General features: G+C 51.5%; 1 protein-coding gene across 1 annotated transcript; it reads right to left on the reverse strand.

Annotated features, from left to right (window-relative positions):
• Positions 1-48: 48 nt before the first annotated feature.
• CAP1 (cyclase associated actin cytoskeleton regulatory protein 1) lies at positions 49-13,417 on the reverse strand. Its single transcript, XM_074161830.1, has 13 exons — positions 13,368-13,417; positions 7,914-8,026; positions 7,435-7,535; positions 6,901-6,978; positions 4,863-5,006; positions 4,681-4,766; positions 4,040-4,145; positions 3,755-3,932; positions 2,947-3,134; positions 2,624-2,747; positions 2,451-2,533; positions 1,832-1,975; positions 49-1,459 (listed from the first exon to the last, which is right to left on the reverse strand). The coding sequence occupies exons 2-13, from the start codon at positions 8,005-8,007 to the stop codon at positions 1,376-1,378; spliced, it is 1,410 nt and encodes a 469-aa protein (XP_074017931.1). The 5' UTR covers positions 8,008-8,026; positions 13,368-13,417; the 3' UTR covers positions 49-1,375.
• Positions 13,418-14,762: the final 1,345 nt, after the last annotated feature.

A 14,762-nucleotide genomic window follows, 5' to 3' on the forward strand; every position in this document is an offset into this window, starting at 1 on the left:
CCTACCTGAGGTCCTGGGCACCCCCAAAGAGTAAACAAGAGCCGCTGTAATGAGCAAGTTGGCATTAACTTTATTCTATCTTCTGTATAATCTTAAGTACATAAGAAAGGTTTTTTTTCACAAGCCTCAGGAGAAGACGAGTACAAGTCACAGGACAGTCTCAAAATAAAAAAATTGCATATTTTTTTTTGTAAGTTTTGTCCTAGAGAAAAAGAACATTGACACTTTACAGAGGAAATGCATTTAAGATATGCTTATGCCACCCGAGGCGTTGGAAAAATGAAGGTCAAAGCACGTGCAGCTCCCTTTATGGGTCAGTACAGTACTGTGTCTTGGATCCATCGCTCTGCCCCAGGGCCCTGGAACAGAGGCTACAAGCTTCCACCAAAGTAAAGAGCCAAGCAACGGGGGAAAGGGCAGGCTGAGAGGATTCTCTTTACGGGGACCGACTGCAAATGAGGAAGAAAGTGATGAACCGACTTGATCCAACTCGGGTATTTACAATACTGCACTACTGACCCTGGAATGGAGGAGACCCCTCCTCTGCAGAAGGGGACAGGTTCAGAAGAACCGTCCTGGAAGACTGAACCTTGAGTTCAGCTGCTCTGAGAAGGAAGCCCTGGGGCAAAGATTCCCTTGCGAAGGGCGGAGGACGCATGGAATAAGAGGTGCTCAGCTCCAAGCTACCAGCCAGACTGCTGGAGGGGCAACTGCAGTCACCCCGCTGCAGTCTTCCTGTGGCACTGGTTAATGTAAAGCCTCCTGTCATGGCACAATCAGAAATACACTGAGCTAGTAGGAATGCTAAAAGAGAAATCAGGGTGGAATGCTATGGCCCAGGTCCTCAGCCTTTGGTCCAACAAAGCCATTTCCACATCCTTTAACGCCACCAACTAGTACAAAGAGCTGGAATTAGCAGCTTCCAGGACCTTGAGCCATCTGCCATAGCAACTGGGTACTCTGGACCCCGACATAAACCATTATTTGTTAAAAAGGGGACAACGTTCCTCTCTCACGTGAACAGTTTGCTTAAAGGCAATACAAAAAAAAAAAAACAACACTCTGAAAGCCAACTGCCAGTACTGGCTGTGAATTTCACCCAAAATCTGACATAATCAATTGGTGCAGTTAGATCGGACAAGGGGAGAAGAAAAAAAATACACCTTCCTGCTAATAGATGTGGACGAAAACTGACCCGCCACCTACACCAAACCCCAGCCAGAGGTATTTCAGTGACGGCAGGTAGCTGTGTCTCCCGGGTAGAAGAGAAGCAGTTTGAGAGCAGAAAGGTACAAGAAATCTAAGAGAATCATCTGAAAGCAGATTTGTCCCACAGCAGGGCCAGGGGAGGGCATGAGCCTTGGAGCTTTTCTGCTTAGCCGGCAATTTCCGTCACAGTGGTAACCAACTTCTGACCGTTCCACACTGTCTTGAACTGTTCTGGGACAGGGAATTCAGTCTGGGGGGTAAAAATAGAAACCTGTTGTCAAAAAACAGTTTACGACTGAGACCAGTAACTACTCCCACAGCTTTAGGCATTTCTTTTCTTAGATACATACTGCACCCCTCACGCACCACAAACGCTGCCCGTTCTGCCCCCAAGAGATCCCGAGTTAGAAAAAACTCTCACAAACCAGCAAATATCCCACTGTAAAGACAAACAATCTGCTGGTTTTAGCACCTGCTCATCGCTCACAGCCTCCAAGTCTAGAATTGTCCTTCCAGCCCTCACTGTAACTGTGCCATCCCCCGCAGGGCTCAAAATCCAAATCCCACCTTGTGTTACCCCAACCCCGAGCAGATGATGACGACTTCAAAACCGAACACTTACAAAGTCACCACCCTCCGTGGGAATAAGGACATTCATCTCCGATGACTTGGCACTGACGATTTCACAGTCTAGGGAGTTCTTGCTCAGGTACACGTGGCAACCGTCTGTCTTGTTGATGGAAATCGTTGGCACTTTACCCATGACCTATAGCAGGGTGGGCAAAGCAGCAGTTAGAGGAGCGTTAGCCTGAACCGGGCAATCGCATTTTTCTTCTGCGCTTGCGTTCAAGGCAAGAGGTTTGACTCCGGCCCCCACGCCAGATTCAAGCCCTCCCACCTTTGGCAAAAATCCAAAGTTATTTCTTGTTTTGATCCCTTTAGAACGTTAACTACAGGGAACGCTGGTCAAATTGACCACCCCAAATCAGATATCAAAACTGGAATCGGAGCAGATTCTACTGCTGGCCTCCTCACAGAAACTAATTTTTTTAACCTAGAGCCCTGAAGCTGAGCTTCAGTGAGGCGAGGGTGAGCTGCAGAGCAGTGGGACAGATGGCGTTTCATGAATGTTCTCCACAGATGTGCATTCCTGTTCTGGAAATACAGAACTCGGAGAAGCAGATGCTACTGACACCCTGTCGTGCAGTGCAGCAATCACACTCCAGGCAGAGAACACTCACCTGAACTTTAACATCCCTGCTGTTTATGATCTCTACGATGCCCACCACGTCGTCGAACACCAGGCCTAGCTTCTTGCAGTTATCTGCGAAGAAAAGACAGGGTCACTCACAGAAAGGTTTTGAAGATTCAGCCTTCAGCGGGCAGAAGCAGTTTTCAGGTTCTCTCCGCTTACCGAGGGTGATGGAGTTGATCTTGCCTTTGATTTGGAGTGTACTATTTGTGCACTTGAAAACATATGCTACCTGCTTCAGCTCTGTGTCACTGATTACCAGGTTAGTGGCATTCTCCTGGTTTTCCTGAAAAGGCGGGGAAAACGCACTTTATTTTTGGAATACAGACCAATTAAACCCTGTGAACAGCAGGGCAGCACAGCTCCTTTCACAACAAACTGCATCTACCTTCAGGCTCTTACAAGGAAGGTCTTCAGGAGACCCTCCTTCCCTGCTGCAGAGCTCCCATCCCTCCAACCCACCCACGCTGACGCCAGCCACTCACCACTCTCCACTTTTTGCCCTCTAATTCTAGCAACGCAGGTGCCTTTGGAGAGGTTTTTGGGGAAGGATTAGCATTGCAGGCTGGTTTGGGAGCAGTGAAAGGTTTGGGTCCGCTTCTCACAGGACCCCCTTGGTTCTTCAGTGCTGGATTCTTGTGGGTCTTCATGTCATCTGAAACATGTCTTAAGCCTGCAAGAGACGTCAAACCTGAGCTCCTCCAAGAATGCAGCTTCGCAAACACCAGGTATCAGTAACTACAACAATCATCATGATAACATTTTTTCAAAATGCAAATAAATTCTTGCGACTGAGCCTACATTGAGCCCAAGCACGAGTGACAGCAAGTGACAGAGGGAGGAAGGAAGACTGGACACAATATTGATGAGAACACAAGATATACTGTAGAACCAGAAGGCACCAGCTCTTCCACTCTGCAGCTGGAAAAAGCCCCGAGCCAAGCACCTCGCTCTTGTTTCACGTCTGTCCTGATACACTGACCAGGTAACACACAAAAGGGCTCAGTTTTGTGCAAATACGAATAGGTGCAAAATCGCACCTTGTGTACACGTGAGCAACCAAAAGGCTCCCTCTCTCTGCTCCGGCTGGAGATTAATCTCTTGCTACACCCGACAGATGAGGCTGAGAATTCTAACTCAGGTGTGCTCCCTTCCTCCCTGTGAGCTGCCTCGGGGCTGCTTCCGGCTCCCAGCCTCATCCTCAGCCCAGATGGTCGTTTGTTAACAAGGATTCACAGCACAAGAGCACTCTCGTTCGCTGCTGCCCTCCCTCCGCTACTTATTTCCACCTACCGGAGGTGATGCCTTCTCCCCGGTTGATCTGGGCGAAGAGCGCGGAGCGGGAGGCAGAGTCGTCTGTGCTGGAGCTGGTGGGGGCAGGAGCAGGGGGAGGAGGAGGGCCTGGCGGGGGCGGCGCAGCCCCGGCGGGGGGAGCAGATGGCGATTTAGTCCCTTCCGTTGCTACAGGACCCTGTACGAGGCCAGCAAGAGGAAAGGCAATTGCAGGAGCTCAGTATCTGCTGCAATAATCGTGCAATACTCAGCTAAGGAGCTCCTGCAGACGTCCCCAGCACTCACCGTTTTGCTCCAGGTCAGCCCCGTGGTGTGATACTCTTTGATATAGGCCTGCAGCTCTGTCCAGATACTCAGGTAAGCTTTCACCCAGTCCACGTGCTTTTTATCTCTGAGGACACAAGGAGATCATGAGGAGTGAGCTGGTGCATTTCCCACTAAAACCCAAGGACTACAAACAATTCTTTACATCTCTCCGCCTCCCAGCCTACAGGCAAGACACAGCTGGACCAGCACAGCAGCCACGCACCTCCACCACCGCGTTCCAGCTCCAGTATTAATCTCACACCCCAGGCAGAAGGCCACAGGCCTGCTCTGCACCATAACCCTTTTGAATTGAGGAGTCTGGAATTTCCAACAAGAAGTTGCTGCCCTGGGACACGGCTCAGCCACCAGATGATGCTGCGACAAGAGCAGCGATAGATACACTTGCTACAGGAGATTCCAGCTGCAACATGAATGCAAGGAATCTTGCATTCCCTAAGGATCAGGAAAGAACAGCTAAGTGAGGCTTTATAAATACACCCTGCCTTTAAAAGTAAGACTGAATTAAAGACCAAGGCAGCTGTGGTTAGATACTGGAACAGCCCCCACACACCCAGTTAGCTGTGTTCAATGACATCTTTAAAAGAAAAAGGTGAACTTACACATCCTTGTACTCCTTGAGGATCCGGTTGGTATAAAACATGGCAGCATCAGTCATTTCCTTCACATACGGACCAGGCTTTGGAGCCTAAAGAAGAAAGAACACATTAGCATGGAGCAGCTGATCAAGGAGCCAGACTTTTCCCACCAGCCTGAAGAAACCATTTCCCACCGGAGCTCTTACCATGGCCACCCAGCCCAGGGCTGGGATGCTCTCGCTGACCGCTGATAAGTGATTGAACAGTTTGCTACCACGGTTCTTCTCCCTGAAATTCTGCACCACCTGGATTTGCTCTGAAATCGGTTTCAGAAGCGATGAAAACGCATTCTGTGGGACAAGAGGGACGATAACAGTTAAGAACATTAGTATTGCTCTGGAATGGCTGCACGTCTTCATGGGCAGCTCTGCCGAGATGATGGTCACTCGGAGGAAGACTCCAACTGGCACCAGTTACTGCTGCAGCTCCGGTCCAGGCTTGGCCCTCCCTACGAGCCCAGCTCAGTCCCGCAGCCTGGCTCCTCCAGGGCTGAACTCATAGCTCCCAACTGGATTGGTGCGATGGGAGAACGCCAAGAACTGTGACTCATGTTCAATCCCAGAGACACTGACAAAGCTTGTTAGTAACAAGGACAGAAATAGCATTTGCCTTTCCTGGATTCTTTTGTTCCAAGACAGTTTGTCAAATTTCTTCTCTCCTTTATAAACCCTCAGAGAAAGGGGGTGCTAAGCAGGTTTTTGCAGTTTGGGATCTACAGCCTGCGTTACAATCAGACTCGCAGCAAATTCTCAACTCACTCTCTCAAGCTGGACTTCAGGATTCAAGTTACTCCTCAGGTCAATCCAAGCCTTTAATATTTGGATGATAAAAATTGTTTCTGTGTGCTGTTCACTTGGAATGGTGACTGAAAGCACTTACAAGTCTTCTGAGGTCAAAGCAGAACAGCCAATTAAACAGTTCCAGAGATGCCTCTCAGGCAACTTTTCTTTCCTCTAAAATCAGAAATTCTCCTGCTGGTGGCAGCAGTGAGGGACACATTTGGGAAAAACTTGCTTTTCAAAGCCTCGGCATTTCCTGTCACTATCCCTTCCTCTAGATGAACACAGAGAGGTTCCAAGGACCACCAGCCAGGCTACACTTCCAGGAGCTCCAGCCTAGTGCCACTGTCAAGCAACAGGATGGGGAAACTCTTTGCCACGAGCAGTGAGAATTCACACATTTTACATTTTAAACTGGCTTCTCCAGAACTTACTAGACTCCTGCAAGACAACCTGCACAAAGACCTACACTAGATTAAGGTGGTTGTTTGTTCATAATCCTTTATTTAAATAATGTGTCAGTGGAATTTGTAAGCAGATTCTCAGACTAGAGGCTACGCAGAGCAGCGTCCCAGCAAGCCTGGGGAAAGATAAACAACCCTCCAACGCTGAGTCTGGGGAAAAAAAGATGCAGATATATTTTGCAGTGAATAGGAAAGCAGCACAGAAATGCAGCCAGCACAATGTAAGAGCAGAAACCATGACCGAGCCGGGTAATAACTGCAAAGAAAAGCAAGGTGGGATCCTGTTGCTCAGGAAAAACAGTTCTCAGCAGGGAAAAGCCAATGCATTCAGGATCAGATTCTCAGTCACGCATCCTGCTGAGAAGCGGCAGCCTAGGGTAAAGTGTTAAATTACTTGCTAAGGACAAATCAATCCTAAAAGCCTAGCTATTATTCAGAAGCCATTCAATAGAGACAAGTGTCTGTTATACTTCAGAAGGAGTTTAATGCCTGAAAGTCTATAAGCATCACATAATGAAAAGCGCTCTCTACGCAAATCCCACTGTGGCTCCTGCCTCAGACGAGTTCCTGTCTGCAGGTTGCATCTGGGGGAACAGTGATTGCGCAGAGCTGGTGCCAGGTGAAACTCGAGACAGACGCGGTGGGATGACACTCACAAGCTGCTCTCACAGCTACAGAAAACCTGTTGCTCTAAAGACTGGAAAATGCCAGTTCTGCAGCTCTAAGAATCAACCCCCGGAATTCTGCCCAGTATTGGGTGAGCACCCAGAACAGTTCATGCTTTCAGCAAGCGCTGCCTCATGGGTGTAAGTGTCTCCAGTCCTCCTCTGGTTCCTCTTTTGGAGCAACAGTAATGGTCCAGATTCCCCTACACTTGCAGTGATCCCCGACTCTGAGGTAAGGGCATACAAGGTTTCTAACGAGTGATTGCCCAGACTTACCTCAGTTGGCTGCTGATGTTGAGATGCCATCACCAGAAGAGCCCTCTCACTCATCAAGCCCGCATGAACCATCTCAGCCTAATGATAGAGAGAAACATGAGAGAGCTTTCCTTGTGCCCAGCCTAACACTAACAGTCGTTCAAGCTCCCGCTGCCCACAGTTCCCAGTCTATAAGGAACCAGCTATGCTGATCTCAAAGCACACACTCTTGGAGACACCCATCCTCAGAGAAAGCTTACAAGAGTGGAACAGCTCTTGGGCTGGGTAGTTTATAGGTCGCCTAAAGGCATGCGCCAAAGTCCGTAAAGAGAGCTAGCACCTAAGATTTCGAGGAGGTTTGATTCATAGCGTGTGTAGGTGGCAATCTGCTGGAGGTTATCTGGGCATCTGCATCTGTTTTGAATCCTCAGGGATTATAAACATCCTAGAATGCAGCGCTAAAGGAATGCAAACACTGACAGAAAACTTGGCCCTCAACAGCCCTGAAGAACAAACAGCATCAATTTAGGGCGGATAGAGAACGTGAGTCCTTACGTGCTTCTGCACATCCCCGCCAACTTCCTTGCTGATCTTGATGTATTCAGCTACTGGGCCAGCCAGAAGGGCATCAAAAGCCTGCACGTACTGAGCCACTCCTGCAGAGAACGAACCAGAGCACAGGTATCACCGAGAGGCCACACTCAGCCTTCCTCCCAGCTCATGTTGACCGAAGGCAGGAGGCTCAGCTCGGAGCAGGCAGCTGAACACAGAAGAGGGAAGCATTGCAGCCACAGGAAGTCTTTATCTTAGCAAGAAGGTAACCGCAGGCGTCTCTGCGCTTGCGCAGTATCTGCTGCGCAACTCACTTCCCCTCTGTGCAGGCAGTTCATCCAACAGCCCTTCGCATGCCCTGCGTGAGCAGCACCCGTCCTGCAACAGCTCCTGCTGATGCCCCACTGCCGCATCGCCCGGCTGGCCCTTCATCGCCCAACTCCCACGGGGCGATGCTACCGGGGAGCTGCTTTGGGGCTTACCTTTGGAAGAGCCATCTCTACACATGCCAGGTCCTTGGCACACCGTCTCCAGGCGCTCCACAGCCTTCTCCAACCGTTCAACCAGTCTTTCCATATCTACCGCTGTCCACGACCTGCACAGACAGAACACGGTTATCCTTTGACAGCATGAAACTCGTACGCCAAACACCGAGGAGGGTTTGTCAGCTGTCTGGTACAAGCTCTACCAGTTCCAGCAGAATAATTTCTACCTAGCTCTGCACCCTGATGATGGGCAGCGGGGTACCCTCAGATTAGCAGGGACATTATGCAACATGCATAATGCTTACAGCCACTTTCTATTGCCACAGTCGCTCCTTAACGGCCACATAGTCTTATCCCATTGTAAAGATTTCTTACACATATAAGGATACTAAAACTTTCAACTTCTAACCTTGTATTGACACCACTCAATAAAACAAAGGTCTGCACAGAACCTCACTGCAGTCAGTCCTTGGCCAAAGTCCCAGCTGTGCCCGTATATCATAGCAAATCAAGTACGACTGCTTCAGTGGGAGTTCATGAGCTTTGGGTTAGAATTAGTGGGTTTGATTCTGCAAAAGCATCCGCAGGGACCTCCCGAAGCCTCGAATTCCTCCAAGGAACATCTATAACTCCAGCATCGCTACAGCAGAGAGCATCAGCGTGCAAAACGAGCCACCCTGGCACACGCTAAGAGGAGCAGCTGCACAAGCGAAGGAGGAATAGCTCCTGCAACAATGCGCCCCTGTTCATCCTCTCCCTCTACAGGCTTTGGTTTCTGAACGGCAGAATCTCCTCTGCAAGCGCTGCACGGGAAGGCGATTTAGGCACAGAAGTTCATCTGAAGCGTCTCATCTGGAAAAGTCTTAAGTGTCCTATAAAACTTTCCATTAATTACTGCTTTGCAGAGCCTGTGCACCAAGGAGCAAGACGAGTCACGCTCCAAGCACACTAACGCCCGGGGAATGCAGGGAGGGAGCAGCAAGTCACCAATTGCATTTTTATCTTATCACCGCTCATCAAAAGATTTTACAGCGTGAATCACAATTACGGCTCGGACTCAACTTCTTTCTTATTGCAACAGCCTGCAAGGGCTCAAAGCCCTGCCTGAAGGAGAACGTCCTTCTCAGCATCCCCAAAAAGGGAGACGGGGTTTACCCAGCTGCATCGACGAACTGGTACTAGATCTCCCTCGGAAACGAAACTTGAAGTTCTAATTAGGGGTTTGCTTTTGCTCACAAGCCTTCTCAGCCCTGCTTCAAAGTGCATGTTTTCACCCTATTTCCAGAGGATGTGGGGCAGATCCAGCATTAGTCACAAGCGGCACTGATGTCACAAGACAAACAAGGCCATTTTCTACCTCCCTTTCGGCTGCTTGCATCAGGAGAAGCAGCACCGATGAGGGGGGGAAGGGGGGGGGGAGAGGCCACCCCCCTTCCAAGAGGAAGAGAGTGGTTTCCTCCTCTGTGCAAGAGTGAGCCAGGGGAGATACTGTGCGTAAAACCGGACAGCAGAGACTGGATGCCTTCCAGATACAAAAAAAAGTTCAGAGAGGCTGAAACTCATGGGCAGCCACCCATATAATCAACAGTAATGAATACCTCTTTTTTTTTCTTTTTTTCTTTTTTTTTTTTTTTAATTCTGTACAATGTAGAAATCCTGACCGCAGGATCGTCAGTGCTCTGCCGCATCCACAACGGGGCTCACGTCTTCAAGTGGGAGCGCAGCCAAGAGCGGGGCTCTGCCTCCCCCGCTCTCAGCGCACTAAAAGGGTGGGTTTTTTTCCCTCAAAAGAGCCACCTGTTAAGGAAACTCTCCTATGCTTCAAGAGTGCAGCAAGATAAACGGGTGTAACGCAGGGTTTTGGGGAAGGACAGCGGGTTTACAGAGGGCCGGGCAGACAAAGCTGCTGTTCTGCACCACTGATCTCCAACCACATTCCACGCGAGGCTCTAATCTGATCAGCCCCATTACCGAGTCACAAACTGCAGTTCAAATCAGGATTACAAACCAGAAAGTCCAGACGGAAAGCTGCTTCCGACCCCCAGCCCTAAAACACGCTGTTGAGAGGAACGTATGGCACCAGCTCTAGATACGCTGTCGGGATTAATGTCCTTTAACAAGAAAGCGTTCCTTGAGATTCAGATTCCCCCCCGTCTCGTGCCGTTTGACACGTCCTTCCCCGGCCTCGGTGGGTTTCCCTGACAGAAGCCATAAACTCCCAGTGCCGGATAACCAGCTTTGCAAACTATCCGGCAGATGGTGAACTCATTTTCATTTCTGTTTAATGGGCAGCATTAGGACAACTCGTGAGATAAGTCACTCGGTAAATTGGCAGCAAAACCAGAACTAAGTGCAGGCAGCACAAAGTCCCAGAGCCGGTACCTGTATCTCAGTCACTCCCTGCTAAAACTATCTTGACTCACGCTTTACTATGCCCTTTGCCCTGTGGATGCAGCTCTTTCTGCCATTTTCATACCTATCTGGAATGAAATAAAAAATATTTAGTTGTAGCTAACCTCAACAGCCAAAGGCTGCAATCTGGAGAGATTAGTGTTTAGCGACAGAGAAAAAAAAAAATATATAACAAAGTAGACCTGCTTGGGCTACATCTAAGCAGTGTTTTGTCTGTTAATCGCTCTGGATGCAGAATAATTTGTCAGTAAGTGGCAAAGCAACTTCACAGATCTCAGTAATAAAACAGGATCTCAGTTGGCTTCTTCAAAGAGGAAGCCGAGACGTACAGGTCACTGGAGAGTCATTTTTGTTGAGCGTGTGGTCCCGTGCTCAGGAGGAAGGCGAAAGGCACCCAAGCTCCGCCGTGCAGCCGGGGGTTAGAGTTCTCCAGCCACCAGAAGTGGAGTCGAGACGAAGCTCTCCCTTTTGGGACCGTAACACAGGATTTAAATCTAGGTCTTGTTTAAATCCAATTGACCTTTGATTAGCAATGGAGCGGAAGCTATGGAGTGGCAGCAAACCCACATTTCACCCTGGGCCAGAAAGTCCATTCATTTTCATAGCGCATTTAGTTAATCTATTAAACTTTTTATTTCCAAGCCTTTATTTCCATCAAAGCCTGGCAACATGGCTTTGAACACACTGTACAGCAAACAGCCTTTCATCTACAACGCGACTTTTGATATACTGAGGAATAAAAGGAAGGGATTTTATTTGTAAAAACACTAGCTATCCCAAAGCCCTACAGCATCACAGCGAGAGGAGTTTCCTGTTTGCAGATTATCAAGGAGTCGGGATGTCCCAGCCAAAGGCCGGTCCTCAGAGTGAGCAAGTTTTCAGAAAACCAGTATAAATTAAATTCTTCCGGTTGCCTGACAGAGCATGCTAACCCGAGTCCTGGTTTAGACATTCTGGAAGAGACAAATGTTAGTTTTATAGCCAAAGCGAGTCAAACCTACGCCTCTGTGCAGATTCAGCCTTCGTGAAGGCCGACAAGCTGCTGTCAGCAACATGAAATTTGCATCAGCTACTTCCTGTTTCGACAGGCAAAAGGAATAAAGATGGGACAACTAAATTAAGAACATACCACAGTTTATTTCTGAGCTGACACTGGAATATCTCAGGGGATCAGCTACCAGATGATTCCCAACATTTATATCTTCCAAAAGCCCAAAGAATTTTCTTTTCTTTTTTTTTTAAACAGTTCAGCTCATCAAATAAGGAACTATTTGAAGCAAGACGGGACTCAAATGCCTGATTTTAGTCAGTTGTCAGGCCCAGCCATGAACACAAGAGAGCTATTGCTACCCCCAGCAGCTGCCAAGGCAGAGATCTCTGCTGTTTATAGTACAACAACGCTCCTTGACACGGCTCCAGAACCCACGGTGCCCACCGCTGGTATTTCAGAGCCACTTTATTTAGAAAACCAAAAGCACTTAAAAAAAAAAAAAAAAAAAAATCCATCTGGACTTTATTTAAGCTCTCTCAAATAACAAATCCTACTAAAGTTATTAAAAAATGTTATTTGGCATTTTTATTCAAGCATTAAGAGACGGTTGAAGCGTCATTTCACTGCACGCTACAGCATGAGCAAGGCCTCCTCGTTCATCACAATTATAATAAATAGGAGATTTGCACTTCCCAGATTCTGTTGCTACGTTCCTCTCGTTTCCATTCCCCGTCAGGGCCATGAATCCACCAGGGAAGTAACTGAGGATCTCGGATCTAAGCTAAATTGGATACAGCACCAAGCTGCCCATCAGGAATTCGGAGCATCGCACCCCGTCAGTGTCCCTCCCGAGCTCTGCCTGCTCAAGCAGAGCCTGCTTGCCTGAACTTTGTTATGTGAATAATAGGGGGTATTTTTGGCTTTCAGAAAGCTCAGCAATATTCCGGGGACACAAGGATCGCCTCAGGAAGAGAAAGGGAGTACTGCAGTGCCTCGAGGTCACCGATTCCTGGTTTTTCAGGGATGTGCATCTACAGCCCAGGTCTCGAGGAATTCCAGAACCCAACATGCAAAATCCTGTCACCTGATGCATGAAACACCCATACTGTTTTTTTTTTTTATTTCACTATCACAACATCCAAAGCAACCCATTACACGTTTATCCCATCTTAATCACCACCAAAAGGCAAAGGAGGAGTCAGCAACAGGCTAAAGCCCAGAGCCAGCCCCGGCCCAACGAGATGGAGAGAGAACCCGGCTGTGGGAAGCACAAACTAGAGAAATATCCTCGCTTGAGGCCGTGTCAGGTCCTGTGGCGGCAGAAAGCTGGATATCTCACCTGGGCACACACTCCTCCCTCCCTCCGTGAGTCACCCAGGCGCTGCGAGCCCCGGGGATCCTCCGGCCCCAACACTCGCCACATCACCGGGAGAGGCGGCTCTGGCCCGAAAATCGCCGGCAGACCCCGACCTCCCCCTTCCGGGGGACGAAGCCACAGCGGGCCAGGATCAAACGCCTCTCGCCGGGGTTGTGTGGGCAGGTACCGGCCCCCAGCCCGCCCCTCCGTACCGGGATGGACGGCGGCGACCCAGACCCCGGTAATTTGTATCCCCCAGGCAGAATTCGGGCGCAGAGATCCCCCCCCAGCCCGGGCCCCCGCGGCAGGAAACGCCTCCGCTCCGCGAAGGAAGCCCCGGTGGATGGCGGCGGGCCCCGGTAACAGCCGCGTCGGGGAGTTTTCACCGTTCCGTGGCTAAATGAACCCGAAACCTCCACGTTTAACGGATTTACCCCCAGCAGCCGGGCAGGAGCACCTCCCGCCTCCCCGCGCCTGCCCAGCGCTGCCCCGGCAGGCGGACAGAGCCGCCCCCGCCTCGGGCGGGCCCGACCCCTCACCGGCGCCCCCCGGCCAGCACCGGGGCCCGGCGCAGCGGTCGCTGACGGCTGCACCCCGGGAGCCTCCTCCCGCCGATACCGGCTCCGGGACAGAGCCCGCAGCCCCGACCGGGAGCCCGTCCCCCCCTTTCTCCCCCCGCCCCGGCGCTCACCTCCCCGCCGCTCCCGCTCCGCCGCCGCCCGGCGCCGCCCAGCACCCGCCGCTTCCGGCCCCCGCCCCGCGCGCCGGAAGTGCGCACGACGCGGCGCGGCGCCGGCGGGGGAGGAGCTTCGGTCAAACATCGCCCTGCGATTGGCGGGTGGGAGTTGAGGGCGTGGTCGAAGAGAGCGAGGGGCGGGGTCTAGCTTGGGGGCGGGGCCACGGGGGTGCTGGGGCGGGGGCGAGGGTCTGGACGGGGACGGAGACCCCCAGGGAGGGTAGGGACCCCCGGAGAGGGGCTGGGGGGGCTCCGAGATCCCCACAGAGGGGTTGGAGGGGCCTGAGAGCCCCCGCGAGGGCAGCCGGGAGCGCCCCAGGGCAGGTCTGGGGGAGGGCTGCAGACCCCCCCCAGGAGGGGCTGTTGGAGCAGTGGGGTCCTCAGGAGGTCCGGGACCCCCTGACAGTGATTGGGGACCGCTGGGAGAGGGGTTAGGCTGGAGGTTGGGCCCTAGAGATGTGGCTGGGGGCTGAGCCCTGAGCCCCCAGGGTGTGGCTAGATGGGATGAGCCCCCCTGGGGAGGGGGGTGCTCCCAGCCTTGCAGAGGCAGAACTTGGCTGGGGAGGGGGGTGGCCTGGGCTGGGGCTCGGAGGAGGTGGAAGGGAGACATTGCGTCCTCTGGAATGGCATCTGGCTGTGTCAGTGGGGGGGGGGGGTGGGGGTGGGTGCTGAGGTCAAGGCCCCTCCGAGCTGTGTGTGGTGGGTGCGGGATGGGAGACAGGTCCCGCTGGGGAACTGCTGGGGATCGACACAGCTACACCCTTACGCAGGGTCAATCCTGGGGGGCTCCGGGCGGCAAAGGTGGTCTTACTTTTGGTGCGTGCTGGCTCATCCCAAACATCTGACAACTCCCAGGAGGCTCCTGTGCTCCCCCGAGTATGGGGCGCTTTGGAGCCTTGTGCTCAAGGACCCTCTTTGATCTGAGGGTCTCCAAGCACTTGGCAGAGGGTGGATAAATGCTGTTGTCCCAGCTTTGTTGCTGGAGAGACTGAGAACAGGGTGGTCAAGGGAAAAATAACTCGGAGCCAAGAAGAGGTCCCTGGAGTCAAGATGGGATCGTTCCCACAGAAGGCTCCGCTGTCTGCTTTTACCATTAGGGCAGGACTTGCTCTGAAAAGGTGTTTGCTGCCACGGTTAGAGGGAGGGTAACAATTGTCCCTGCCTGCCGTGAGGGACATGGAGCTTTGCTCTGCATTTTCGGGGCCCAGCAGCCCCGGGGAGGGAGCTGAAGCTGAGCTGGGGGTCTGTGCAGACAAACTGACAGAGCGTCTGTCCCGGCGAGGGCTGGGACACGTTGACAGGATGGGAAGGAGGAGAGAACTCAGTGAGGTCGGCTGACTTTACCACCGC

Source organism: Numenius arquata, chromosome 21 (assembly GCF_964106895.1).
Source record: "Numenius arquata chromosome 21, bNumArq3.hap1.1, whole genome shotgun sequence".
Classification (NCBI taxonomy): Eukaryota; Metazoa; Chordata; class Aves; order Charadriiformes; family Scolopacidae; genus Numenius; species Numenius arquata.

Excerpts from the sequence above, each read along its gene's own strand:
- CAP1 (XM_074161830.1), bottom strand. The coding sequence starts at position 8,007 with ATGGAAAGACTGGTTGAACGGTTGGAGAAGGCTGTGGAGCGCCTGGAG. Across the intron at positions 2,748-2,946 it reads AGGGCAAAAAGTGGAGAGTG|GAAAACCAGGAGAATGCCAC; the intron begins GTGAGTGGCTGG and ends CCGCCTTTTCAG. Across the intron at positions 1,460-1,831 it reads CCACGGAGGGTGGTGACTTT|ACTGAATTCCCTGTCCCAGA; the intron begins GTAAGTGTTCGG and ends TTTACCCCCCAG.